Source organism: Peromyscus eremicus, chromosome 1, assembly GCF_949786415.1.
Source record: "Peromyscus eremicus chromosome 1, PerEre_H2_v1, whole genome shotgun sequence".
Lineage (NCBI taxonomy): Eukaryota > Metazoa > Chordata > Mammalia > Rodentia > Cricetidae > Peromyscus > Peromyscus eremicus.
Window position 1 is genome coordinate 24180068 of NC_081416.1, and position 27859 is coordinate 24207926.

Consider the following 27859-nt stretch of genomic DNA (forward strand, 5'->3'; position numbering starts at 1 on the left):
AGCAACTCTAAGGTTGGTTTTGGCTCAGGATTTAAGAAAGGGTAGAGTCAGGGAGGGAAACACCTGGAGACAGCAGCATGAAGGGGTACAGTCAGGAAACACCTGGAGACAGCAGCATGAAGGGGTACAGTCAGGGAGGGAAACACCTGGAGACAGCAGCATGAAGGGGTACAGTCAGGAAACACCTGGAGACAGGAGCAGGAAGGGGTACAGTCAGGAAACACCTGGAGACAGGAGCAGGAAGGGGTACAGTCAGGAAACACCTGGAGACAGCAGCAGGAAGGGGTACAGTCAGGAAACACCTGGAGACAGCAGCAGGAGGGGGTACAGTCAGGAAACACCTGGAGACAGCAGCAGGAAGGGGTACAGTCAGGAAACACCTGGAGACGGCAGCAGGAAGGGGTACAGTCAGGCGAAACATCTGGAGACAGGAGCATGAAGAAGCTGGACACGTTGTGCCAACAGCAGTAATGAAGCCTCAGCCCAGGTTATGAAACCACAATCCATCTGCAGTGATCCACTTCCTGCAGCAAGGCCCCATCTTGCTAAAATAGCATGGCCAGCTGGGGACCAAGTGTTCAGTTGTGGTTATAGGAACCTTTTTGCCTTAAAATGCCACAGCTGAGGTGCAGGTCACTGGTGGAATGTTTGCTGAGCAATCATAAACGTGAAAAGTTAGTCTGTATCCTTCAAGAAAAATGAACTGTTTTAATGATTTTTCTTCTTAACACACTAGGACAGTCGAAGATGAGTTGCTGCTTACAAAACCATTTCAAAAAGAAAAACATGGAAAGGTGGTCCATAAGCAAGTCGCCGCGGACCTGCTGGACAGGTGTGGTGTTTTGGTGTTAGAACATTCCTTGGTTTAAGCTGTTTTATAATCTTGGGACAAGCAGATTTCATTATGTTAATGAAGTATGGATATTTGAATTTACTTCAACTTTTTTTAACAGGGAAGAAGCAAGAAATAGAAGGTTTCATCTCATAGCTATGGATGCTGTATCCTTTTTATAGTCCTGTTTTTATAACTAATAGAATATTTCAAAGTCTGCTTGTTAACCTATTGTGTTTTTTAATTTTTTAAAATTGAAAATCTTGTCAAGTCAGATAGACTAGTTTTATATTTACAGGTTAGTAATCATTGCTATAGATATTTACTATTTATATTTTCAGGTATAATTCTCTGTTGCTAATATATGGGAAGAATTTAGAGTAAAATAATGAAAAGTACTAGTTTTGTTCTATAAACAGACTTAAAAAGTCCACGAACTTACAGCCGTTCCAGCCTGTTCTTGTCAGGCTTTCCAGATTTCCCTTTTCTGGTCTTGTCTTCTGTAGTACCATTTTAATTTATTCTCTTCTCACCTGGTTCTTGGCTGTTTTAAATTTTCTGCAGAACTTCTGTGTTAAATTAAACTGCCTGCGTGCCATCCCAGCCTGCTGTCACCCTGCTCCTCAGGTATGACTGGAGACTGTCTGAGTCCGTCCGACTGGCTCACTGCACGTCTGCTCCGCCATCACACTGCTCCCAGGACATGAGAGAGCAGGAGGGGCCGGGCAAGACCTGCGGGGTGCGAGCGTCTGCTCCCAGGACATGGGAGAGCAGGAGGGGCCGGGCAAGACCTGAAGGGTGCGAGCGTCTGCTCCCAGGCCAGGACTGAGGAAAGGAAGCCTCACACTAGAGTCACATCACTCACTTTCATGTCATTCCTTCAAGTTGTTGTGTCCTAGGTCTTTTTTTTTTTTAATCTCTTACTTCCTAACCCTTTGGAAGCTTGGATTCGCTTCCAAATGGGTCTTCTCACATAAACATTTAAACATATGGTCTACCGTCTCCGACACCTTCATTGAAGGTGTTAGGGCACCTAGCGAGAATGAAAGTGTAGGTGCTATTTTTTGGTGTGGATGTTGTTTTGTTTTGTTTTCTTGGTTGTTTAGCTACAGTGGAGTAGTTATGTTAAAAATTAGTGGTCTTGCTGGGTGTGATTGTGCTCACCTTCAGTCCCAGCATTCAGGAGGCAGAGGCAGGCAAATCTCTGGATTTGAGGCCAGCATGGTCTATATAGCAAGCTCCAAGCCACCCAGGGCTGCATAGTGGGATCCTGTCTCAAAACAAAACAGTCAGTGATCTTCCTGGAACGACTCTTGGCCTTTTAAAGGTGAGGGAGGCCAGGCTGTTGGTAGGAAAATCAGGCTGGTGGTGAGGGAGGGCAGGTTGTTGGTGAGGGAGGGCAGGTTGTTGGTGAGGGAGGGCAGGTTGTTAAGGAGATCGGGCTATTGGTGGGAGAGAGCAGGTTGTTAGGGAGATCAGGCTGTTGGTAAGGGGGAGCAGGCTGTTAGGGGGAGCAGGCTGTTGGGGGAGCAGGCTGTTGTTGTAATTGTTTCAGTTTGTGCCTATTAGTGTTTTCAAGTTGCTAGCCTCATCTCCAAATGTGGGATAGATGAGGCAAAAAAAAAGCTTAGGGAATGTAGTTCAGCGTAAGGACAATCCCTGGTGTTCCTGTCAGTCACCACCTTTCACAAGCTTGTATTTGTATTTATATATAATGCCCAAAATTGGAGTTGTTAGTGTGAGGAATCGGGAGGAGAATGCCTTGGAAGCTAAGCTCCACTGACAAGTTTTGTTCAGGAGAGGTTGTGTTGACCACAGCCCTGCCTGTAGCCTCTGACTGCCTTGTGTTATACTAGCAGAGCTGAGCAGTGACAGCAGAGACGTGAGATTGCAAAGCCTGCAAAATTGGTCACCTAGCTCCTTATGGAAAAAATTAGCTGCTCTAACAGATGCCCGTTTAGTGGTAGTTGAAGAATTTGAACCCAGGCCTTGAGATATTTGGGCTTCTCCCCCCTCAATTTCATGTTCTGATTGAATATTGAATATATTATGATCAGTGAAATCACTGTGTCTTTAAGGGTGTGATCACAGAAGTTGAGACAGCTCAGCTTGCACATGCTTGAGTGTGGAGAGTGTTGCCAAGGTTTTAAAAATAAACATTAAATGTCCATAAATCTTGTTATAGTGCATGGAAAATAAAATGATTTTGTGGATTCTTTGAATATTAAAGTTAAAAAAAAACTGACCATGATTGATTTATTCTGTTTCTTTTCTTCTTGAGACACTGTCTCACTCTGGCCCAGGCCGGCCAGGAGCTCCAGCTGCTCCTCCTGCCTCAGCCTCCTGAATGCTAGCATTACAGGTGCCAACCACCATGTCTGCCCTTCTGATTTCTTGTTTGCTTTTGAAACCTTAATGTTGGTGGCACTTAATTTTATGAACATTACATCCTATTTTATATACTTTATCATTAATTATTATTACATTGTATAATAATGGACGATAAATTCTACTTTTTCCCTGTAATTTAGAAGCCACAATTTCTTTATTTGTAATATTATTAGACTGGATGAGAGAATGAGGTTGTGTGCAGTCTAGAAACAGAACAGAAAGCTTCCTCTTCCCCCAATGGTTGTACACTTTTATCACAAGAATAATGTATGCATGAAGATTCCAAACATTACAAGTAATACATACTTGAAATGTTTTCAAGCAGAAAGTAAAAGTCTACCATACACTTGTCTGTCTTGATTTAAAAATGCTAGGTAGACTCATACCTTACTTTCTTTTCATTTAGTAATATATTGCAGTGGAACAATTCTTGAATAGTTATAAAAATCCTTAATGTTTTGCATTTCAGTATCAAAGACACACAAAATTTGTAAATGACTATATTTTGTACTATGGTGGCAAAAGGGAGGACTTTAAGCGCCTGGGGTAAGTATTGTGAAGTTTACATGGGATGTACGGCAAGTATGGATGGTTTTCTAGGACCTCTGTTACATCTTCCTTGGCAGCAGGCTTCAGGTAGCTTCCTCACTGTCGAGCCGGGTATGATGTAGGAAATAACAGTATGTATGAGAAATACTCCTGTGTCTTGTTGACGAAGATCTTTGGAACAATGACATGTTTAAACTGTAGTATCCAGGATTGCTTTTGCAAAAATAAGGCAATGTCCAAGAGACTCTCCAAACACTGTAGGCTATTGCTGTTGCTCTTGTCTGAAGATAAGTCCCTACTGCTGAAGACACCAGATGCTTAGGACACATGATCCAGAAAAGGATCTGAAAGCTTTCTTCCTAAGCCTCGCTTTCATGGTACCAGAAGGAGCCATGCAAGTTTCCAAAGGAGGGAAGCAACCAGTAATTATATACATTCACGTGTGTGCGTGCATAACAATTGAAAAAGTGGCCGTGAATTTGAATGAGAGCAGTGGGGAGGGTATGTGAAAGGGGCTGGAGGGAGGAAAGGGAAGGATAGAAGTGATGTAATTATAATCTCAAAAAGTAAAAACATTATTAATAAAGTAAGGCAAACAAGAAACTTCACTCTGGAACATGAAAATTCTTCCTGTATTCAAGCTCTTGGTCTTGCATGGATTTCCTCTGTTTAATTTCTGAGTAGGTAGGGCCCTAAAGAGTTTAGCACACTGTCTTAGCGATCCCAATTTTATCTCCCCTCTCCACTGAGCCCATACTGCTCAAATGTTTATTCTGCTTCCAAACTGAGCATCTTTATTTCTCCTCCTCCTTTACTGGTCTTCCCAGGAAGCTACTGAAATGATGTAACATTACATATTATTGAGGGTTACTTACATGGATCTATTCTGAAACTTTTTTTCATTCTCATTTTCTCACTTAGAGTCCGTTCAGCTTTCTCATCCTTGCTTTGGCAGCATAGCACCATTTGTATAATTATACCACCTTAGAAGTGAATGAATTTGTTTCTCTACTGAACTTGCTCCTTTCTTGCACTTTTCCCAAAATAGCTTCTGAAAATATTGAAATTGTTGTTTTAAATAAAAATTTCCAAATAGAACTGTACTTTTTATTTATATTTTATTCAAGTTTTCAAAATTTTCAGCAGTGTTTAACCTAAATCTGACTAATTTAGTTTTATACTCAATTAAAACTTTTATTTTCTAGGGAGAATGATAAGACAGACCTGGATGTTATACGAGAAAACCATAGGTTCCTGTGGAACGAGGAGGATGAAGAAGATATGACTTGGTAACTTTATTACAGTTTATTTATTTTGCGTGTAGGTGGAGGTCAAAGGACAACTTGAAAGAGTTGGTTCTCTTCTTTCTCTGTGGGTCCCAGAGTTCAACTCAGGTCATCAGCCTTGGTGGCAGGACACTGCACTGGTTGAACCGTCTTGCCAGTCTGATGGCTTGGAAATTTCAGCCATTAGCCTCTGATGAAACAGATGTTTTAGTCTTGTCTCTCTTATTCTGTTTTCTCTTTTATTATCATTTATTAAAGATGTTATTATTTTATTTACATGTGTGAGTATGTATCTGTGTGTGTATATGCCACGTGTGTGGGAACCTGTGGAGGCCAGAAGAGGGCATCTGATTCCCTGGATCTGGAATTACAGGTGGTTGTGAGCCACCCAGCATGGGTGCTGGGAACTGAACTGAGGTCTCCTGAAGAACAGACAGCACGTGTTCTCAATCACTGAGGCATCCCTCCAGCACTGGTCACTGTTGTCTTATCCATGGCATTCAGCTCTTTATAGGACAGCTGTTGAATCAAGGGTAGAACAACTTACATTTAGGACTCTTGATTTTGGTTTGCTTCCGTGGCTAATCTTAGGCAATTTTAATTAGCTTCTAATTGTTTGACCTCATCTTCAGACATAATTATGCTATTGTTTGTTGTCTTATAGTTAGCTATTGTATGTTTCTTATAAAATATTTTGAATATTTTGGGAAAAAGAATCATGAAAGTGGTTTTCAAAGTCCAGACATCACAAAGGGTAATAAATGGAGAGTAATTCTAGTTCTCATTTCTCTAAGTCCATCAGTTTCTGAGAGAGCCGCTATTAACAGTTCATCTCCAGATAGTCAGCACATCTGTCTTTATTAGGCCTCTTTTAACATTAATATTTACATCTTATATGTTACCTATTTGATACTGCTTCAAAGTAGCAAACTGTAGTTGAATTTTTAAATGTATAATGCATACTCTTTATGGATTTAGGGAGAAGAGACTTGCAAAGAAATACTATGATAAATTATTCAAGGAATACTGCATCGCCGATCTCAGTAGATACAAAGAAAATAAGGTATGCCCTATGAATATTTATAGCTGGAGCTCTAAATGTTCAAGTAGAGCATTAATTTTTATTAACCACCATGACCCACATTATTCTTTCATGGCATTGATTTGAATCTTTTTTCTTGCACTTTGCAATATCATTTTGACTGCTTAACTTCTGCGGTCATGGGGCTTACAAAGGGTCTATGGAATTTATGAAGGACGGGGTGCTTTGTGTTTGTGAAATCAGCCATAAAAAGTCTGAACTTACACACAGCTAGCAGCTGGTCCATCCGGGCTCTCATCTTGAGCCTCGAGTGACTGAGCACTGCAGAGTGGTGTCTCATTTCACAGATCATGCTTGAAATTAATGGTTTTGATTGATTTCCAGTTATGGAGTGGCAGATGTACTTTGTTAAATAAATATTTCTAGTTTGGTAAAATTAACTTTCAGTCGGTGCTAATTAGTAGTTGCAGATTCCCATCCCTGCTTTACATCTTTAGTTAATATTAAAGCTATTTTTATTCCTAGCTCAACTTCCATAGGAACTAGAAATGGTAATCCAGGAATGGATGGTCTCAGTTGGAAATGTGAAAAGAAGGAATGTGTGTATGGGTAGCGCATATTTCTGTTCTGCTAAGAAAACAAGCTATTTATAAACAGCTATCTTAAAAGAAATGCTAAGGATTTCTTTTTCATTTAGCTTGGTCTCTTTAGTGTTTTTAGTTTGTGAGTTGTTTTATAGGTCTGTATAGACAGTAGCAATAATTACTTTGCATAATCCTGTGAATCTGTGTGGTTGCTGGAGCCCAGAGGTTTCTCGCTTTCTTGCAAATTAGTTGTGGATGCTGTTGCATAGCTCTTGAACTCTCAGCGGCTGTGATTAAATGAGTGCTTAGTAAGTGTATTTGTTAAATAGATTAATGAACGAAAGAAAAGGTTTGGGAAACTCTTGCTAGTAACATGTGCAGTGCCTGTGGAGGCCAGAAGATGTCACATCCCCTGAATGGGAGTTGCAAGCGGTTATGAGCCACCACATGGGTACTGGGAGTTGAACCTGGTTCTCTGTAATAGCATCCAGTGCTCCTAAGCACTGAGCCGTCATCTCTCAAGCCCCTGGACTCTTTTTCAGTACAGTGATCCTACAGGGTTATGAACATACTGAAGTACTGTCCTTTGCCATGACCACACAGCCCCTTTCCTGTCAGTGTCATACACCATGGCATGAGAGACGGATGTAGGTGTTTTCCTGCCTTGACACCTGTAACTTTTAGGGTATTTTAAAAGTTGTTTTTAACAGAGGTTGGTAATTGTTCAGAAATATTTTCAAATTCCTGTAAAAAGAAAAAAAGCCATCACACTGAAAATTAGTTTTATTTTTCAGGCTGAAAATGTCATCATCCTTGGCTTTATGTTAGATGTGAATATATATGTAATTTAAATTTTGTACTTCCATTTATTTTCATACCAGTTTGGATTCAGGTGGCGAATAGAAAAAGAAGTAATTTCAGGAAAAGGTAACTTTCATTTTTTATTTTTTAATTACTTTTTATTAGAACACAGCTTATTTTGTCATATAGAATTGAAATAATTGGGTGAGATTTTTCCTATCATAGACAAAAAGTTATTACCTATAAAGATAAATTTAGAGAAATGTATTTCTGATAAATACATTATTAGCAAAGATCAGAATTTAATACTTTCATGACTTTTCCTTTAGAATTTGATGTTTAGAATATTTGAGGATATGTAGAAAATGTTATGAGAATTCAAGATTTAATAACAGGGAACAAGTGAGTGCTTGATTACCAATTATTATGATAAAATATTGGTAGTATTCTACTCAAAAAAATTAACATTTTGAAAGTAGAAATTAAATCTCACATGTGAGCCCAATAGAAGTTTTGTGCAGACTAGTTTTAGGTTGAGCCCATATATTAAGTCCAATATCAAACAATCAAACATTCAGGGCAGTCAAGAGCACTGTTGTCCCAGGGGATCCGAAACCCTCTTCTGACCTCTTCAGGCACCGGGCATGCCTGGGGTGCACGTATATAAATGACAGGGATGTTTTCTCTAGAAGAAGGAGAAACAATGAGTTGAGAGCAGCTCAGTTAGTGGGCAGTGGGTAAAGACACTTGCCACTCCAGACTAGTCAGTTTAGTTCAGGCCCTGAAACCTAGGGTGGAAGGAGAGAATGGACTCAACCGAGTTGTCCTCTGACCTCCACATGCACACCATGCACACACACACACACACACACACACACTCACATGCTGTGGATATCGCTCTGTATAAATAAAACACTGATTGGCCAGTAGCCAGGCAGGAAGTATAGGCAGGACAAGGAGAGAGGAAAATTCTGGGAAGTGGAAGGCTGAGGAGAGAGACCTGCCAGCTCCCTCCATGACAAGCAGCATGTAAAGATGCTGGTAAGCCACAAGCCATGTGGCAACTTATAGATGAATAGAAATGGGTTAATTTAAGATATAAGAACAGTTAGCAAGAAGCCTGCCATGGCCATACAGTTTGTAAATAATATAAGCGTCTGTTTATTTTATAAGTGGGCTGTCAGACTGCTGGGGCTTGGCGGGACCAGGAGGGAAAACTCTAGCTACAAATGGCCCCCAGAGAGAAAACTCTCTAGCTACACACACACACACACACACACACACATACACGCACGCACGCACGCACGCGCGCGCTACTAAATAAACGTTTAAAAATAAGGCAGTGTAAGTTTTCTTAAGGTTACATTTTATTTTGTATTTTTACCTAAAATAGTGAGAGATCTGAAATGTCTTTCACTAATAAAAATGTTAATTTTGTCACATAGAATTTTTAGGAGAGTGTATAAAACTGCCTTTGATGGGCAGTTGATGGCCTTCTCTAGGTTCCTAAGTGAATGTAGGACTAGTTGGGATGGATAGCCAGCTGTTGCTGTTAAGATAGAATGTTGTGGTTGCTGTTTAACAGTCATTACTAAACATACTAAACGTGCATGTTTAATTAGCTCTTCATTTGGAACAAATTTTAAAGTCATCCTGTGACTTCCTTCCATATGCCATTGCATGGCATGTACACACACGTGCACACACACTAAATAAATAAATAAATTCAAAAATGTGTTTTAAGTTCATCATCCTCTGCTACATAGTAAGTCTGATGTTAGTCTGGGCTATATGCAATGGATCCTGTTTCAGAAGACTGAGTTTTGAATTAGCCTTTTGGATGCTAATGTTATAGATTCATTTTGGCAGTCTTCTGCATTTTATGAAAAGGATTTTGTGGTTTCTATTTGATACTCTTAGTGTAAATTATTGTGGTGGAAATTGTTCTTTGTGTAAATCTGCCAAAATAGATAATTTTAAGTTGTCCCTTCACCTCTAAATCATCAGTTTTTGTCCTGGTTTAGAAGTTTTTAATATATATAGAGCAGTGAGATGGTAAAATTTAGAATATCAGGTTTAAGTTTTTAAAATGCTTTTTATTAACATTTTTGCTGGAACTTTAAGTAAATGATATAATAATACTTGAAAACATTAATTTTAATATTTCAATTTAAGACTGTCAGGACTCACATCTAAGAACATATGTTTTGAGGAGATGATTTCTCCTTTCAAGGTTTTAGTGAGTACACTTAATGTTTTCATTTTCTACAGTGTAAGATTCTCTAATATGGACTCACTAAAATTCTACTTAAATAAACAGTTTATCATCAGGAATTCTGTGACTGTTATTTTTTAAGAGTTCAGCTCTTTAGCCAGGATGGGTGGCACAGTCTGGTGGTCCCAGTTATCATTGGGGGTTGAGACAGGATATCTTTAAGTTCAGTTTTGACTTACAGAACAAGTTCTAGGCCAGCCTAGGCAATGTAGCAAGCACGCAAGCAAGTAAAAAAAAAAAGAGTTGGGCTGTGGCTTCGTGGTAAAGCACATGCTTACATGCAGAAGACCCTGGATCCGGCTCCCATTGCCAAAGGAAAAAACAAATCATCTTTCTGATTTCATACTTAGATATATGATGCTATAGTTATTATGATCAATTATTTTTAATAATGAGCTTGTGTTACAACTTATATATTTTTTAAATATTTATTTTGCATTCTACTATTATATGTACTATTATTTATTGTACAATTTTTAAAAGAAAGTTTTAGAGGTAATAGGTTTATAGGCAAATCACGTCATGTGTCATGGCTGATAATTCTTTCCCTCTTGCAGGTCAGTTTTGCTGTGGGAATAAATGTTGTGATGAAAAAGAAGGCTTGAAGAGCTGGGAAGTGAACTTCGGTTATGTTGAGCACGGTGAAAAGAGAAACGCACTTGTTAAATTAAGTAAGTGGAGCTTCGTGGACAGGTGGTTGATTCCTCCAAGCTCTTCTTTAATTTAGAATTGAAAAATGTGCCGGGTGGTGGTGGTGCACGCCTGTAATCCCAGCACTCGGGAGGCAGAAGCAGGTGGATCTCTGTGAGTTCGAGGCCAGCCTGGGCTACAGAGGTAGTCGAGGACAGGCTCCAAAGCTACAGAGAAACCCTGTCTCGAAACCCCCCCCCAAAAAGAAAAATGTATAGACTATTTACAATTCAGTTTTACAAGATTCAGTGCATTTTCCTGAAAGTGTTATTTTTCTCTGTAGTTTTCACCAAACCTCAAAGAAATTTTGAGCCTAAAATTTTTAGCATTATGGTAGCACTTTGATAAAACAATTCGAATGTCAGATTGCCAGCTGGTAACCTGTAGAGTGAAGATCTCACAGACTTGAGATGTCACTAGATGACGTGTCTGACAGTGTCAGAAAAGGTGATGTGAACCTTATGGATGAATGTGTAGCTGTAATGTGGCATTAACAGTAAATAAATTTGCTCTTTGACAGTGAGTGAAAATTTTAGGAAAGAATCTTTTTAAAGGGGGTTTATTTAACATTGATTTTACTTAATAATGGGTTTCACTATGACATTTTCATGCCTGTATACAATAATACATTTTATCATACTCAAACCATTCACTCTCTTATCCCCTCACATACCACTGACCCCCTTTCTTCTTCATGAGTCCTCCTATTTCATGGGTTTTTTTGGTTTGGTTTGGTTTGGTTTTTTGTTGACCCCCAATGAGTGTAATTAGGGTTACTTCCAGAGCATGGTGGGGATTATTGACAGGAGCGTGGGCCACACTTAGCAGTGGCTGTACCACTGAAGAAATCTTCATGAGTCTCCCCTACCCCACAGTGATGGAGTGTTCATTTATCTAATCCTGTGCAAGTTTTATTCAAGTAATCACAGCTGCTTGGAGCTCAAGAGTGTAGCAGCCCCGTCATGCTCAGAGGACAGCGTGACAACATCCCTGCCACCTCTGGCTCTCACGTTTTTTTTCTGCTTTCTTGTTGGAGAAGTTCCCTGAGTCTTGGGGTGGGGGTGATATAGGTGTCCTATTAGAGCTGAGCATCAGTAGCCAGTTACTCTGAGCACTTTGGCCAGCTGTGAGTGTCTGCAGTCATTGTCTCCCGCGGCAAAAAGCTGACCCCAGCACCGTTCTATTATTGTTATTGTATGCATACTATTACATCATGTCATTATATTAGGAGGTATCTTTGATGTTAGATACTGCTTCTGCCTGTGAGACACAGTGGATGACACTTTTTCTAAAGTCCCTTTAAACCGTGTCCTCCAGACACAACAGGGCTGATACATGTGTGAGCTCACATAGACTGTGACAGCGGTCACAAGACCCGCACAGGTCACACCAGACAGAATCCCAGCAGCAGTAAGGGGAAGTGGGTACGAGGTGCTGACCCTAACCAAGAAGCTGTTTGTACTTGAGAGCCGAATCTAGGGAGGGGGCAGTTCAGCTATCTGGGAGCTGGCAGGTGGTCCCTCACTGTTCTGCTGACTGACGTGGCCTATACCTGAGCAGTGGCAGTCTGCCAGAGTTGGGGGCAGGGGCCCGGCATGGGCCAGAAGGGGAGGTGGGCGCTAATTGTAATTGATAGCTGCTGGGAAAGGGGAAAATCCGTTTTATTCAATGAGTCATACTTTTTTTCTAAAGAGAGAAAGAATATGAAGTGGAGTGGCTGGGGAGGGGTATCTTGGAGGAATTGAGGGAGGGAAAGAATAGGACCAAAATACATTGTATGAAAAAATTTAAAAACAAAGTATTGTTAAAATGTTTTCAATCCTCAAACATTTTAATATAATTTTGATGTGTAATGTTAGATTATCTTCTTCATATTATTTCCTGTATATAGTAAGGGATATACAGATCATGATAAATTATAACTAAAATTGAGTAACAATATAGTTACACAGATTCAGAAGCTCAGTGATATTTTTTTTCTTTTTTAGGATTATGCCAAGAATGTTCCTTTAAATTAAATTTTCATCACAGGTAATTTTGGTTTTAAAATACTATGTTTAATGTTTAGTAACTTATTTTATTGTACTGTCTAAATCTCATTTTGGAAAGTGGATTTCATTTATTGTTTAGAAGATAGAACTTTATTGTGTGATCCATGGAATTGGACATTCACTCTGCCCTGATCTAGCTAAGCAATTTTATATGTGAATGTCTATGTGGGGCAATAGATGCCTTTTAGGAGAGTTGTTAGTTTGGAGCCAATGGCCAGACACTGTGATATTCTTAGAAATGAAGTTATAAAGCAGACTATATAGAATGGTTCTTAGGACTTTTAAAGTGCATGCATGCGTGTGTGCATGTGTGTATTCTGAAGCCAGAGGAGGATGCTGAGTGTTGTACTCTCTGACTTTCTCAGCATTACTCATTTAAGACAAGGTCTCTCACTGAACCTGGAGATTGCCATTTTTGACTAGTCTGTCTGGCAAGTGGCGATCCTCCTGTCTCTGGTCTCAACCTTCCTACCCAAGATTATGGATAAGCATGGCCACACTTGATGTTTACATGGATTCTTGGGATTCAAATTCAAATCCTCAGGTTTGCACTGCAGACTCTCTTACTCACTGAACTATCTCTGCAGTCGCTCTTGTTACTTTTAAACAGACTTTTAAATGGAGTCTCTCAAGGATACAAATGACATTGGTAAAATCAGGCTCCTATTAAGTCACCTGGAATATGTCTGCAGTGTGAGTGAGTTAGGAGTAGCACTGGCCTGTACCGTGTAGTACATAGGAGATCATTGGCCTTGGTTTTATTGGTTTCATATTGTTGTTATTTCTTTATTGTTGTTTTGTTGGTTTTTTGTTTTGTTTTTGAGGCAGGCTGGCCTTCAATTCATAATGTATCTGAGGCTACCCTCAAATTTGTGACTCTCCTGTCTCAGACTCTTGTGTGCTGGGGCTGTAGGTATATGCCACCACACCTGGCTTAAAATCAGTCTTATTATAAGCATGTCTACATAGTGTTTTAGCTGCTACACATAAGTCATACATTCTTAAAGTCAGCAGGACTTTCTATGTTACTTGAATAGCCAGCCCCAACCTTCATTTCCTCTTTCTGCCAGCAATGATGAGACTGAAGGTATTTTGTGATTTTCCCTTTGATGACATGCTGTGACAGCATGATAGCATCAGCATGGATGTCTTAACCAGAAGTCTGCTGAGCAAATACTTGAGAGCTGTTTTCTCGTGTTTCTCTTCTTAAGCAGTTGAAATTAATTGTTTTTCACCTATTGTACTGACCAAATTGTAAATCTGGCCTAGAAGAGGTAAACCAGAGCAATAAGAAAATAACTTATAAGTTGTCTAATGTTGAGATAGGAATTAAAAATAAGCACTTTCTATTTCTGTCCCAAGATACTTTTACTGTAGTCTTGATTCTGAGAGGAGAGTGTCCTCTCACTGTGGCTCAGAAGCATCCCAGCACTTGCTTCTTGCTCATGCTTTCTCAGTGCTCGGTGGATATGTGCTAGGAAAGGGCTGAGTAAAACTCTGCCTTATTCGTTTGTGTAGAGCTTACAGAATAGTTCTTTGTCTCTATTTAGGCCTTATTATCTTACAGAATTATCTTAATTTGTATATTGGCCTAAAATATTGCATACTCATTCAAGGTTCTTTATTATATAAGTTATATGTACTTTAACTTTTTTAATCATTGGATTTTATTTTTTATAAAATCAGTTGAAAAAATTAACTTCAATATTACATTGTTTAACATAAAGGAGAAAAGAAATCAAGTCAAAAAAAAGAAAGGCTAAAACCAAGATTGAAGGTGACGATTCACCGCCTAAGAAATCCAGATCATCTTCAGAGGCTTCCAAGGGGAAGGATGAAGGTAAAAGAGGTTTAAGAGCTCCTCTTTCCGAGTATGAAATGCGGTCTGCCTCAGTGCAAATCAGAATCTCGCTGGTGGATGCATTTAGAACTTGGTTTTATAGTAAGTGAAAGGAAAGTGAGAATTCAGATGTGAATTTATAGTCACTTACAGGAGTTTTAAGAACAGTTGGGTTTGATTCCTTTTGGACAGGTACAATAATATCATATCATATTGCAAGTAGTGTCAGTTCCTGCTGTATGCAAGCCTTGTTATGTGGGTAAGACACCGACTCTCTGGAGCTCACTTTCTCCACGTATGTTGGGGTGACGTGAACACCCACCTCCGTATTTGTCAGGCCTGAGAAGAGTCAGGTGAGAATGTGAGGGCACTCAGAACCATAAAGCAGCTTTATAGTCTGTCATCCAGTCCAAAATCACGGCTGTGGTGCCTGTTGTTCAGGACTGTGAGAAATACTGAGGTAATTTAGTAAGCAGTTTGACTAATGCCTGCCATGTAATTAGCTATTATGAAGGTTACTTCTAGGTGCCTTTTCAGCACCAATAGTTAATTGGCTTTAACGTCTACTGAATCAAACTTAAAACTTGGTGGGCGGTGCAAGATTCAGTGAAATTTAAGCTAGTGTTAATATAAGATTTGGGCAGGAGAGGGCTCCCTTGCTCTAGACAGGAAGATAGTTGGCTAAGGTGCCTTCTTCAATGCATTTGTTCCTTCTTGTGTGTGTAGTACATAGTATTGCCGAGTGAGTGGATGGTTAGTAGAAGAGCTGTTATTCTGTTGTTTATTGAGAGTTGGCATTTGAAGCTGAAAGCCTTTCTATGTCTATCTTAATTATTTCCTAACTCCAAAGTATATCTCAATTAATAAGTGTGAAAATCTCATTTGAGCTTAAAATTTTTTATTTATGCTAATATGCTAATATAGTAATACACCATTTGAAAATATGGTTATATTCATTATTGTATTAATAACGTTACCTTCTTACTGTAATCATATCGTGTAATCATGGCTTATTCTAAAGTAAGGAAGAGCTCATCTCTCCCTAGACCTCCTTAATTTGGCATAAACTTTAATAATAATTAAACAACACAGTTGCATACAGACTGTTGGCACTCCTGGTTTTATCCAAACCTACCGTCCTTTCCCCGCTTAGGTGAGACCATATGCTTTATCGCTTCATGTTACCATCATAGAGAGTGTTAAGGAAGTGAATGGCTGGGTGGACACTGAATGCCACATGGCTGAATGAATGTGTGGAGAGGAAACTAAGACAAACCAACAACTTGTGTGTAAAGAACAGTTACTTTTGCAAATCAGGAAGAACAAAATCCTTAGATATAGGTTCACTCTCCGCCAAAGATTCAAGATCGTCTCTCCCCATTTCCCTTCTCTCAGCTACCTCACCCTTCACGTTTCAGTTCAGCTAGCTCAGTCGGAAAGGCCCTTCTTAACACTGTCTGTCTCACTTCTTCAGACTAGATTAGATCCCTGTTGTACGTTCTCAGAGCACCCTGTACTTGTTTAGAAAGGCGCAGGACCCTTGGAATAATCCATTTTCTGTGAGAGAAGGGATTGTGTGGCTGTTTAACTCATCTCCAGTTCCTAACACCATAGGCACTTAGTAGATGTTAGGTGAGTGAGTGGATCAGTGAATTCATAGTTGAAGAGACTCCAGAAAATAGTCCTAGAGTCATAATCAGAACGGTGTTCTGGAGGTTTTGCTTTTCAAACTCCAGTGCTCTGGCCAGCAGTGTTGTGGTCAGCTGTCCATTGGTCTGAAGTCACTGTCTGAGACCCCTGAGAGAAGTGTGCAAGAGGCTCTGCCCTGTGGCACGTGGTTGTTCTGACTTCGCCTCAGCATCTTAGGGAAGAGGAGCCCGCCCCACCTACAGCTGCTCTCCACATTTCAGATGATGGGATTGCTAGCAGCTTTCTCTTGACTTGTCGCCCCCGACCTACACTTCCCGGTTGGTTCTACATATGTCAGCAGGCCTGCAGAGAAAGCCTAACTTTTCCACTTACTTTTTTTTTTAAAACCAATTGAACACACTTCCCTGTCTTCACCCTGCACTTCCTCTGAAAGACTAACTCTTGAGTTTCTTAGCCCCTCCAGTTTTGTTGGGGTGTCCTTCTGTCACCTGTGCTTTTATTTCATCACCCTCCAAAAATGTCTCCCAGAGGGCTCTGTAGAATGAGAATTTAAAATATATACAACCGGGCCGTAGTGGCACACGCCCTTAATCCCAGTGCTCAGGAGGCAGAGGTGGGTTGATCTCTGTAAGTTTGAGGCCAGCCTGGTCTACAGAGTGAGTTCTAGACTAGCCAGGGTTACACAGAGAAACCCTGTCTCAAAAAAACAAAAAATACACACACACACACACACACACACACACACACAATAGATCTTGTGTACTTTTCACTTCTTGTCTTCCTCAATAACTGCTGCTGAAAAGTTATCTTAAGAGCCACTGTGGACAAGACTGGCTGGGGATGTGGTTCAGTGGTAGAGCACTTGCTTAGCATGCTGAACAGAGGGAGTTCTACTTTCTACTTGTCTGTGACCTTGGAAAAATTCTATGGAAATGAATATTTGTACACTGTTCAGTGGAAGGACTGAACATCTCCACAAAGAAAAAATTATCATCATCATCATCATCATCATCATCATCATTATTACTTTGCAACCTGTGAAGTGTTTTTAAGCCATGTGAGACTTTTCCTAGGCTCTCAGTTTTCAAGTTTTATGTTAGCCATCCCATGCTCTATGAACACATAAGATGATCTCTATCTAAAAGGACCTAACATTTTAATTGAGGAGATAAGACCAAAGGACCTGAAAGATTAGAAAGTAGTAAAGGGCTTTTTATTTTTATTATTATTTATTGTTGTTATTATTTTTTGCACATAAGAAAAACAAATTTGGGAAGAATTTATGGTTTTAGCTACAACTGTCAACACCACCCAAAGATGATGCTTGATGAAATAATGCTGTTTTCCTTTCAGGACATTCATCCTCAAAAGAGTCAGAAGATTCTAGAAACAGTAAGTATCAAGCATTTCTTTCTTAAATGGAAATATGTAGATTCAAAGCATTTGTAATTTGGATTTTTTATTTATTTGTATCCTGCTTTGATATGAATTATGTTTGTTTTTATATAACATGAGAAGAATATAAAGGACAAAGAGTGAATATTTACTTTTCAGTTAAAATAATTAAAAGTTTTTTTATTTTAGTTATGGAAAGCATCAGAATCTTTTTTCAGTAAATATCATGCATAAACATTTCGATTTCACACTGTACAGTGTGCAGGAAGAGATAGGGATAAGGTTGGAACAGGAAAGGAAAGGCAGTTAAGATTTAAAGAAAATTGGTCGTTTCCATGAGTCTGAGTGGCCCTGTGGTGGTCTGGATTGGGAGAAGCCGTTGCTGTGAATGGTGCTTTAGGCCTGTTTTCTCCAGTATTAAAGCAGTGGTTTTACCCGATGATTGCTACAAATCCTATATTTCCCATGAAATACTCCCCGAAGTGTTCACAGTGACTTACAAACGATGTAAAAGGTTGTTTTAAAATTAGTGATGTAGGAATAGTGGGGACAAGGTAGAATAGCAGTGTAGAGATGGAAGCAAAATTGTATACTTCCACCAAAGCATGTCACATGACTGCAGAGGCAGACCACAGTTCTGTCACTGTCCTCCCCATAACCAAAACAAAGAATGAAGCTGCCAGCAGAACGAACGATGGATGGATGGATGGCTTGAAAAATAGTAAAGAGACCTCGGTGCTTATTTAGCTTTTGTCTAGCGGCTTGGAGAGAAGACTCTCCTGTAGGATTATAGAAAGGGGCATACATTTGTAGGGTTGTTTTCTTTCATCCTCTGTCTGTGATAGAGAAAACTACTTTTATTTTTTAAATTGTAAAGGTTTATTTTTATTATTTTTTAAATTATGTATGTGAGTATATCCCTCTGAGTGCAGGTGCCATTGAAGTGCAGAGGAGGGCGTTGGCTCCCTTGGGGCTGGAGTTCTCGATGGTTGTGAGCTGCTCAGTGTGGGTGCTAGGAAGCAAGCTTAGGTCCTCTGAAAGAGCAGCACCCACTCTTCACCACTGAGCCGTCTCTCCAGTGTGGTCCCTTCCCCGCCATTTTTAAAATGGTTTTTTAATTGCTTAAAATTTTTAATGTATGTATTTATTTTGAGAAAAGTCAAGTTATTCTTGAATTCATAATCTCAGTCTCCCAAATTTCTAGAATTATAGGCACATGCCACTATGCCCAGTTAGAGGACATCCATTTGTGGTGAGTTAAGCTCTAGGCTATTTATTCAGTTGATCTCCAGAGAACCAGAGAACTCCAGGAAATTATTCAAGGCCAAGTAGTTAATGTCAGAGATAGTGTTAGATACAAGTTTATAGTCCCCAACACAGTGCCTTTTTGTTCTTACTATCAATAACTTCGTTATTAGTGAGTCAAATGTAGGCCTATTATTTATATTGTAATTTTGACAGATTAGATAGATAGACAGACAGACAGATAGATCCATCTTAAATGATTGATCTAAGTCTTGCTTCTTTTGTAGAATGGGTGTGTAAACAGGCCAGCTTCATTGAATTACTGCCAAAAGAGAAGACACCCACATAAGGCCTGTGCCGCACACAAAGGAAGTCCTTGATAACCTGTAGTTCTGTTGCAATGCCAGCGAAAAGAAAAATGCCAGACATTAAACAGAGTCTCTATTTGCTCTCTAGAATTGATCAGACCAAAAGTTAAAACCTGTCCGTTTATTATAGTTATTGCAGACATTCACCATTTCTTCAGTGGAGTGAGTTTTTAGTTATCATATAATATCCACAAAATGCAAGCATTCGGGAAAACCCAAAGCATTTACACACCATACACTAAGGAGATCCTCAAAGGCTTGAGCAGATCAGACACAGAGCAGCCAGGGTGTTAGGACTGTAATCGTGCTGTGGGAAGGATGTTGGCACAACTACAGATGTTTAGTTTGGAGAAAGATGAAGGATCGAGAGGAGGCTGGAGGAAGATGAGGACCCAGAAATTGGAGGTGTTTGGAGGTTGTTACTATATGGGAGATTGATTTGTGGTGACTGGCTCACAGAAGTAGAGTCTATGGATAAAAATGGTCTGAAAACATATTTTTGCCTTAGTTTAAGGAAAATTGTCACTTGGGATTGTCTGACGAAAAGAATAGAGGAAGTGTGCTGTCTGGGAAGACAGATTGCCCACTGCCTGTTATCAGAAGTGTTACAGTGAACGGGTTCATTTTGTGGTAGAGATGGATGAAAATCCCACAGAGACCAACAGAGCAGTAGGGTGTGGCTTAGCAAATAAAGACTTGCTGCCAAGCCTGATGACCTGGGTTCGATCCTTGGAACTCACGTGTCCTCTGACCTGCACACATGCAACTGTGGCGTTTTCACACCACAACACACACACACACACACACACACACACACACACACACACACACACACTGTGAAGAAAAAAAGAACTACAGGTTATTCCAGCTCTTGCCCATAATCACTGCAGAGACTCGACGGTAGTGCAGCAAGGACGTCGTCGTCGTGTATTAACCGTTCTGCTTGTCATTCCTCGGCAGTACTGTTCGTCACCCTCGTGGTTGGTTGTAGTTGTATCAGTGTCTGTAGTGACTGTCACCCTCAGCGAAGCAGGAAGTTTTAGATTCATAGGATGGAAGGGACTTTAAAGATCATTTGGCCGAGTCCTACAGATTTGAGGCAATTTGGGCACTTTTTCTTTTTTTGAGACAGGGTTTCTCTGTGTAGCTTTTGGAGCTTTTCCTGGAACTCACTTTGTAGACCAGGCTGGTCTCGAACTCACAGAGATTTGCCTGCCTCTGCCTCCCAAGTGCTGAGATTAAAGGTGTGCACCACCACTGCCTGGCTTTGGGCACTTTTTCAATGGCTACTCTCTCAATGGGATTTATTTTAATTTAACTTTTTAAAAGTAAAATTGCATTATCTGGTATCAGAAAATTGATGTACAGGACTGGGTCAGTAGTCCAGTTGGTACAGGGCTTCCATGAAACAAGAGAAACCGAATTCAGTCCTCAGAACCCACTTTCAAAACCGGACTAAGATCAACTCAATGGGTAAAGGCACTTGCCACCAAACTTGACAGGTTTAATTCCTAGAACCTACGTGGCAGTGGGAGAGAGCAGCTTGTTGTCTGGTCTCCATACTGTGTCCTGCATGTGCACACCTGCACATGTGTATACATAAAGAAGTGGTCCAGGTGTGGTACCACACACTTTCAACCCTAGTGCTCGGGAGGTAGAGACAGGCAGATCTCTGGGTCCTTATCAGCCAGCCTTATCTGTTTAGTGAGTTCAAGGCCAGTGAAAGGCCCTTTCTTAAAAACAAGTTGGACAACACCTAAGGAACAGCACCAGAAGCTGACCTCTGGCCTCCATGTATGAACACACCCAGAGACCTATACACACCACACACAGAGACCTATACACACCACACACACAGACCTATACACACCACACACACAGACCTATATACACCACACACAGAGACCTATAAACACCACACACACAGACCTATACACACCACACACAGAGACCTATACACACCACACACACAGACCTGTACACACCACACACACAGACCTATACACACCACACACACAGACCTATATACACCACACATAGGCAAAGACACTCCATACAAAGGAAATTGTTGTGGGAAAGCTGACTTGTGGAAAGTATTCCTGGAAGGGAACACGAGTGACCAACGGAGCAGTTTATAGTGTAAGACTTGAAAATGAGCTGCTAGGTTCTGAAGGCCATGTAGGTTCTGTTCTCTGACATCTTAACAGTAATGCCTTTATTAGGCACAGTCAGGTTTTCTATCCTTTCTTAGCTCAATGAGTGGAAGATTCTATTCTTTCTTCTTGTGTTACCAGTTGAGGACACTGGGAACTGTAGTGATGGCTGTCACAGAACAGGAGTCTTCCTCCAAGACTTCATAGTTTCATCATCATGTGTACATGGCTCGTTAGACGGCACCCTCCCCCTGCTGTTTGTTACAATTGGTGCCACAACAGATTCAGTTAGGATCAAAGTTCAGGCATCCACATGGATTCAGGGATCAGAGTCCAGCAGGTAAAAGGCTAGAACCACCGTGGCAAATCAATGCTGCTTTATTTTTGTGCTGTGCTGAACCGAGGGACATTCTGTACTGGCAGCCAAATGTGAGTTAGGTTGGAACTCCAGTGTTCGCTCCTACAAGGGGATTATCTCTTACAATGTCGTTCTTGACTTAGTGTCTCTTAATCATCGCAGTCATGTAAGTTAAGGTTTGTAAAGAGCACATTGTGTTAGGTTGAGCACATGAGCAGCTAAGCCTCTGTGTGAGATTGCAGTTCTGTTACAAAAAAACATTTGTCAGACATTTTGTAAAAATCATGCTTATTGTTTGAGGAAAGAGGCTTTCCCAGACATTGTGCAGAAGAGTGCAAACTTCTGGAGGAAACCTAGCCCTGTAACTGCTTTAGACACATGTCTGGTGGCCAGGGATGCTGCTTTTGGAATTGATATTTTATTTGGAATAGATAAGCCCCTCAGATAAATTCAGACAGAAATATACACAGTGCAACAAGAGCCACAGTCTGGCTGGGCTGTGGGCCCACTGTGGAGCCCTTGCCAGCATTTTTAAGACCCTGGGTGGAATCACTAGCACCGCCCCTCACCAATAGAAATAAAAAGGAAAACAGCCTAACTCCCCACCAATCAGGAATTGAGGATTGGTTAATCAAATTCAATATAGCTGTTTTTATTTTGTTTTGTTTTCTGTTTGTTTAAAGCTGTCATGGGGCTAGAGAGAGAGATGGCTCTATGGTTAAAGCATAGATTGGTCTTACAGAGGCCCAAGTTCAGTTGCCAGGACCTTGGAGATCTGACACCTCAGGCTTCTGCAGGCCCCTGTACACACATGCATCATTAAAAATAAAAATAAATTCTAAAAAAAATTGACATATTTATATATATTGTCATGGAAAACTGTGCTATCTCAAATCTTTTATAGTTACAGAAAATATGCACAGTACAATCCAATTTATTTAAAAACTTGTATGTTATATACATACATGTAAACTTATGTATCATGATTTTGTAAGGGCCAACCAGACTTAAATATTGTATTACCTGTAAGTTCCGGGTAACTTTTCCTCTATACTTTTAAACATTTCCAAATGGCTTTTATTTTAGACAGTAAGTACATATTACCTCTAAAATCAGTAAAAATAGTATATTCCTATTTTAAAAATATAGACCTCAACTGGATCACCTAATACTCAGCTAAAATTTACTCAGTATTGGATAATGTATTAGCAGGCAGACAAACTGTTCCATGATGTAATCAGTTTGTTCCATGTTACATCGGTAAGTGACTCCTCTGTGATGACTACCACAGTCTAACGGAGCTGTTTTTGAGTGCTGGTCCTAATATAGACATGTTCTCTGTGTAAATCTTCATTTCATTTCGGTTGTAAATCAGCTGCTCCTGTTTTTCAGTGTAACATAAGGAAGTTGTTCATAAGACAGTAGTTTCCATGCCCTCTTTGCTGAGACTCTGGTATTTCTCATATTGTTTAATTTTTAAATTTTATTGTATCTGGAGGAATAACTTAAATTTCCAGGGAATTGTAGAAGTTGAAGCTAAATTGCTGTTAAATTCATAGTTAATTTAATTGCACTGGTAAATGATTTAAAACATGCAAAAACCTTTTCTTCTGCATGAGCAGGAAACCCTGATGAGGAAGACGGTGCTTCCGAATCCGAGCTCTGGAAGGGTCCCCTGCCAGAGACCGACGAAAAGTCACAGTGAGTGCTGAGATTCAAGATGCTCCCTTCTGTCATCAGCTTAGGAGGCTGCGGAGACAGCTGTTCTTGATATCAGTTCATGACAATACTTAATAGTGCCAAAGGCCCCCTACCCTGGTAAAGTGAAAGTGTATTACCAGCCATTGTTCTTGGCTATAAAGATCTGGTGGCCCAGCATCAGTTCATTTTAACAGACAACCCTCTGTTCTGTTCTGGCTCACGTTCCTTCTGAGAGGAATGCATCTAGGACAGCCTGTCCCATGATGTTCCGATTCTCAGGCCCCACGCTGAGGAGCCCCTTGAAGGTTTACACAGGTGTAGGAGGACCCCTGCCGACACTCATCTCTGCCTCCCAACAACAGATAACTTGGAGCTCTTGCTCTCTGCTGGGCTGACTTCAAAGCCTGAGCTGCTTGGCTGTGTGAGGCTGGCTGCGGACGCTACACTTACTGAGCACTGGATGCTTGTCCCTGTCTTTGACAGGTTATACCGAAAGGAATGTCCCTCCAAGTTCTGTTCTTTCTTTTAGACAGAACCTTTACTAGTACAAATATTTACTTACTGGTCTCAGACTGTGGCCTGAGCAAATGTCCTCACATTCCTGGGAGTAAGACTTGTAACTTTTTTTAAACACAGTTTCTGTTCCATACATTTCTTAAGCAGATTTTAATTTGAAATAGTGAACAGGGAAGGTATAGAATCAACCAAAAAAGCAAACAGAAGCAATGGTGTTTCACAAAGTATTTCAAAGAAAACTCTGAGGGTTTTTGAGAGAGGTACCAGCATGTGAGCTATTCCAATTTTAACAATTTTGAGAATAGGTAATTGTTTAGAAACTTAGAATTATTTGAATTATGAAAACATGTTGTTATGTAGAATGGTCAGCTAATATACTGAAAGTATTTTATTTTTATTAGTCTCATATAATGTATCTCTTAATTTTTTACTCTTGATTTATTTAATTTTTATTATTTTGAGTGCTCTCAATTATAATTGATGTTTGTACTTTTTTAATAGGGAAGAAGAATTTGATGATTATTTTCAGGACTTGTTTCTGTGAACTGGGAGAGATCCTCATTCCTTGGTGAGGTAGTGTCCTGTGAAACTCCGTGAACGTGTCCATGACACCGAGTGGACAGCCACCAGGCCATGTTTCGGAGGCTCGGGCGGGGACTGCCTCAGACACTTCCTCCTTCCTCCTTCGACATCTCAGTTGCTTATCCACCGATCTGTCTTGGCCATAGCTCTCCAGTGTATGATACACCGTTTTAAGTGACATTTGAACAGGGAGTGATTGGCATTAAACTGTAAATAAATTATGTAGTGTCTGCTTTTAAAATGGCCAGTGTTCCGAGTTTTTCCTTTGACTGGATAATTGTACTCACTCACTCGACAACTGCTTACCAGGCTTCTGTCAGGCGTGAGACACTGTGCTCAGATCTTTCGGAAGTCATTTTGCAATCCTTTCTGAATTATCAGAAAATAGTAAATTAGTGTCATGTGTACTGATGTTAAATATCGTGTAAAAGTTCCTCATTTCTTGAAGGTGTTGTTTCTTCAGCTTATTACTTACAGTAAGTGAAAAGGAATCTTGATTTCTGAGGAAATTATCTGAAATGTCTAACACCAAAGTTGATGTTAGTACTGGAATTCCTGTAGCTAAGCGTTCTTACAATAAAAGTACATTCATCGTCCAGTGATCCTCAGCAAATAGAGTGCTGCAAAGTTAAATGATAACTGGAAAGACTACACATTCTTGTACAATGGAGCAGTGTATTGGGAATGAAAATACAGTTTGTGATATAGTTCGTGCATGAATTCAGATAACCGAGCACAGTGGCAGATAGTGGGGGCCATATCTGAAGGAATCTTGTCAAGTCTGTGGTGATGTTTGACATCTACTCTGTACAGCTGCCTGGCTTTGGCTCTGCACAGTCAGCTGCTCTTACCTGTGCTCAGGCTGAGAGGTGGCTGCGTACTCACTAACGCTTGCTGTTCTCCCAGAGGACCCCGGTTGGGATCCCAGAACCCATGTCAGGTGACTTACAACTGGCTATAACTCAAGGTGGTGGGGATCTGAAGCCCTCTCCCCCAGCAGAGGCACACATGCCACATAGACTCACACAGACACATACCTATAAATAAATCTTAATATGTCTTGTGACTCATTTCAAGATAGCATACTTTTAATTTAAAACAAACTGGCATAAAATGCATTTTTTGTCATATTTTGTTCCTTGATTGAACTTTATTTAGCTCACGGGGTTTCTAGGTCAGCCGTAGATACTCTGTGGATAGTCACACGGCAGTGTCTCTGGAAATCGTCGTTACTCCAGGGCTGCTGAACTGAATTCAGTGAGGGTCTTTTGAAGGTTTTTTCTCGGAGACTAAGATGATACTTGCGATAGAGACTAGTTGGATTATATTACAACATTAAGCACGTCTTGGACTTTCTGTCTTCGGTGCCACCTCTTGAATCTGTGACCGCTGGTAAAAGACCAAGAAAAAACATTATCAGGTGTCATATGATACAATGCTTTTATTCCAGCATTCTCATGGTATCTGTGTGAGATCGCTAATTAATAATATTAGCTTATAACAACTCCAAGGGTTTGACTGTTTAAAACCAATTTTTTATTCACAATTGGCTCACTTAAAAATAAAATTCAAGGAGCTGGAGAGATGGCTCAGCCATTTAAAACACTTGTTACTATTGCAGGGCACTCAGATTTGATTCCTAGTACCCACATGGTGGCTCACAACCATCTCTGACTCCCATTCCAAGGGATCTGAACCCTCTTCTGACCTCTTTGTACATCAGGCACACACATGGTGCACATACACATGCAGGCAAAATACTCATACACTCATTCAAGAGTCAGATGTGGTGGTGCACGCCTTTAATGCCAGCACTTGGGAGGCAGAGGCAGGTGGATTTCAGTGAGTTTGGGGCCATTATAAATTCTAGGACAGTCAAATCTACATGATGAGACTTTGTCCCCCCCAAAAAAATATATAGATAGAAAGATAGATAGATAGATAGATAGGTAGCCAGGTGTGGTGGTACACACCTGTAATCCCAGCACTCGGAAGGCAAAGACAGGCAGATCTCTGTGGGTTCCAGACAGCCTAGGCTACAGAGTGAGACTCTCAAAAAACAAAATAAAATGAAACTTGGTAAATAGTAACCATCTCAGTGTTTCAGTGAAATTAAACAAGCTGGAATCTGAGCTAGAGGCACAAAACCTGAAGCCCGGGAGAGAACTCTCCAAGTAATAGACAGAAATAAATGTGTGCAAATAACGTGTAGAAGACCTGTGTCCACTCTGGGAGGAATTAGGGGAGGGGTTGGAGTCAAAAACAATACATTGTGCACATACATGAAATTCTCAAAGAATTGATAAAAATATTGTATTAAAGAATGAAGACAAATATAGGAGCCACTTGGGGAAGGTGGCTGTATCTTCATCAGAGACGTCTTAGTCCTAAGGCATTTCTCCTCATTCTAACAGGAGAGACAAAGTAACGTCAGAAGTTGGACGAATCAGTCAAAATCTCTTCTGTTTTCCTGAAGTGCAGGTCAGACCTCCCTGCGCCAACCGCTCCCCTGACTGTGTCACGCAGCTGGCTGCAGACTACGTACTGTTGGTCACCGCCTACACCACCAGCTTCATCTGGTACTGGGTTTCCGTCCGTCCGTCCGTCCGTCCTTGACTACACATGGACGGGTTTTGAAATGATTCTGTCACACCAAGCTTATTCTGTCAGTAGTTATTTTACATATCCTATTTTTTCTCTTCTCCACTCACCTCTGCTCCTTTGTGTGAGTTGGGACTTACTGTCTTGGGACCTCAGCACAGACACCCCCTTTTCCGGGAAGCCTTCCTGTGCGCGCGCTCTCTCTCTCTCTCTCTCTCTCTCTCTCTCTCTCTCTCTCTCTCTCTCTCTCTCTCTCTCTCTCGGTATACACCACATGCTTTCTCCAAGGCTCACCGTCAGGTTATGCATTGGTTACTTAATGCCCAGCTTTCCCTTCAGAAGTGAGAGCTTGGAGATAAGGTCCCTGTCTTTCCGCCAAGGCCTAACACAGCCTTGTGAGAACACATACCCTGTGAATATTTGAATGAGTGGGCATGGAGGCATCAGAAACCCTGCTTTTATTCTGTCGAGGGACGTCTATAACTTTGGTAAGGCAAATATTGCCGCCACTTCAATGAACTGATTAAACTCTGAACAATGCAGTCGTCTAGAAGCATCTTCATGCAGGGCCTCCCACACACAGATGGTTTCTCTGCCAACAGGAACGACTTACAAAACTGTTACAGTGCTAACCTTTGGAGACAGACATTAACATCTCAGCCTGAGGAAATAGCTCAGTAGGAAAAGGGCTTGCCAACTCAGGCACAAGGACCCAAATTTGATTCCCAGTACCCATGTGAAAAAGCTGGGCGTGGTGGTATGTGCTTGTCATCCCAGTACCCGGGAGGTAGAAACAGATGGATACACAGGTCTTGCCAGTCAGCTTGGCTAAATAGATGAGTCCTGGGTCAGTAAGAAAACCTATCACTGTGACACACAAGGTGCACAGCTCCTCAGGCCCCCGTACCAACACACATACACACACACTCATAAACATGCATGGACAACT

General features: G+C 40.6%; 2 protein-coding genes across 7 annotated transcripts in view; one reads left to right on the plus strand and one right to left on the minus strand.

Annotated features, from left to right (window-relative positions):
* Window positions 1-24550, plus strand: part of LOC131907386 (protein FRA10AC1 homolog) — a 60828-nt gene extending 36278 nt beyond the window's left edge. For all 4 annotated transcript variants that reach the window (XM_059258569.1, XM_059258587.1, XM_059258559.1 and 1 more), the window contains exons 3-14: window positions 737-832; window positions 954-999; window positions 3693-3769; window positions 4978-5061; window positions 6037-6121; window positions 7566-7611; window positions 10318-10431; window positions 12439-12481; window positions 14229-14341; window positions 17345-17383; window positions 23133-23211; window positions 24229-24550. In XM_059258569.1, coding sequence (XP_059114552.1) covers window positions 737-832; window positions 954-999; window positions 3693-3769; window positions 4978-5061; window positions 6037-6121; window positions 7566-7611; window positions 10318-10431; window positions 12439-12481; window positions 14229-14341; window positions 17345-17383; window positions 23133-23211; window positions 24229-24271 — 865 coding nt within the window. In that variant the 3' untranslated portion in view covers window positions 24272-24550. The remainder of the gene's footprint in view (window positions 1-736; window positions 833-953; window positions 1000-3692; window positions 3770-4977; window positions 5062-6036; window positions 6122-7565; window positions 7612-10317; window positions 10432-12438; window positions 12482-14228; window positions 14342-17344; window positions 17384-23132; window positions 23212-24228) is intronic.
* A 1086-nt stretch (window positions 24551-25636) lies between these two features.
* Window positions 25637-27859, minus strand: part of Pde6c (phosphodiesterase 6C) — a 54351-nt gene continuing 52128 nt past the window's right edge. For 2 of the 3 annotated variants that reach the window (XM_059247012.1, XM_059247001.1), the window contains one exon: window positions 25637-25698. In XM_059247012.1, coding sequence (XP_059102995.1) covers window positions 25637-25698 — 62 coding nt within the window. The remainder of the gene's footprint in view (window positions 25699-27859) is intronic. The other variant, XM_059247007.1, reaches the window with a different exon arrangement.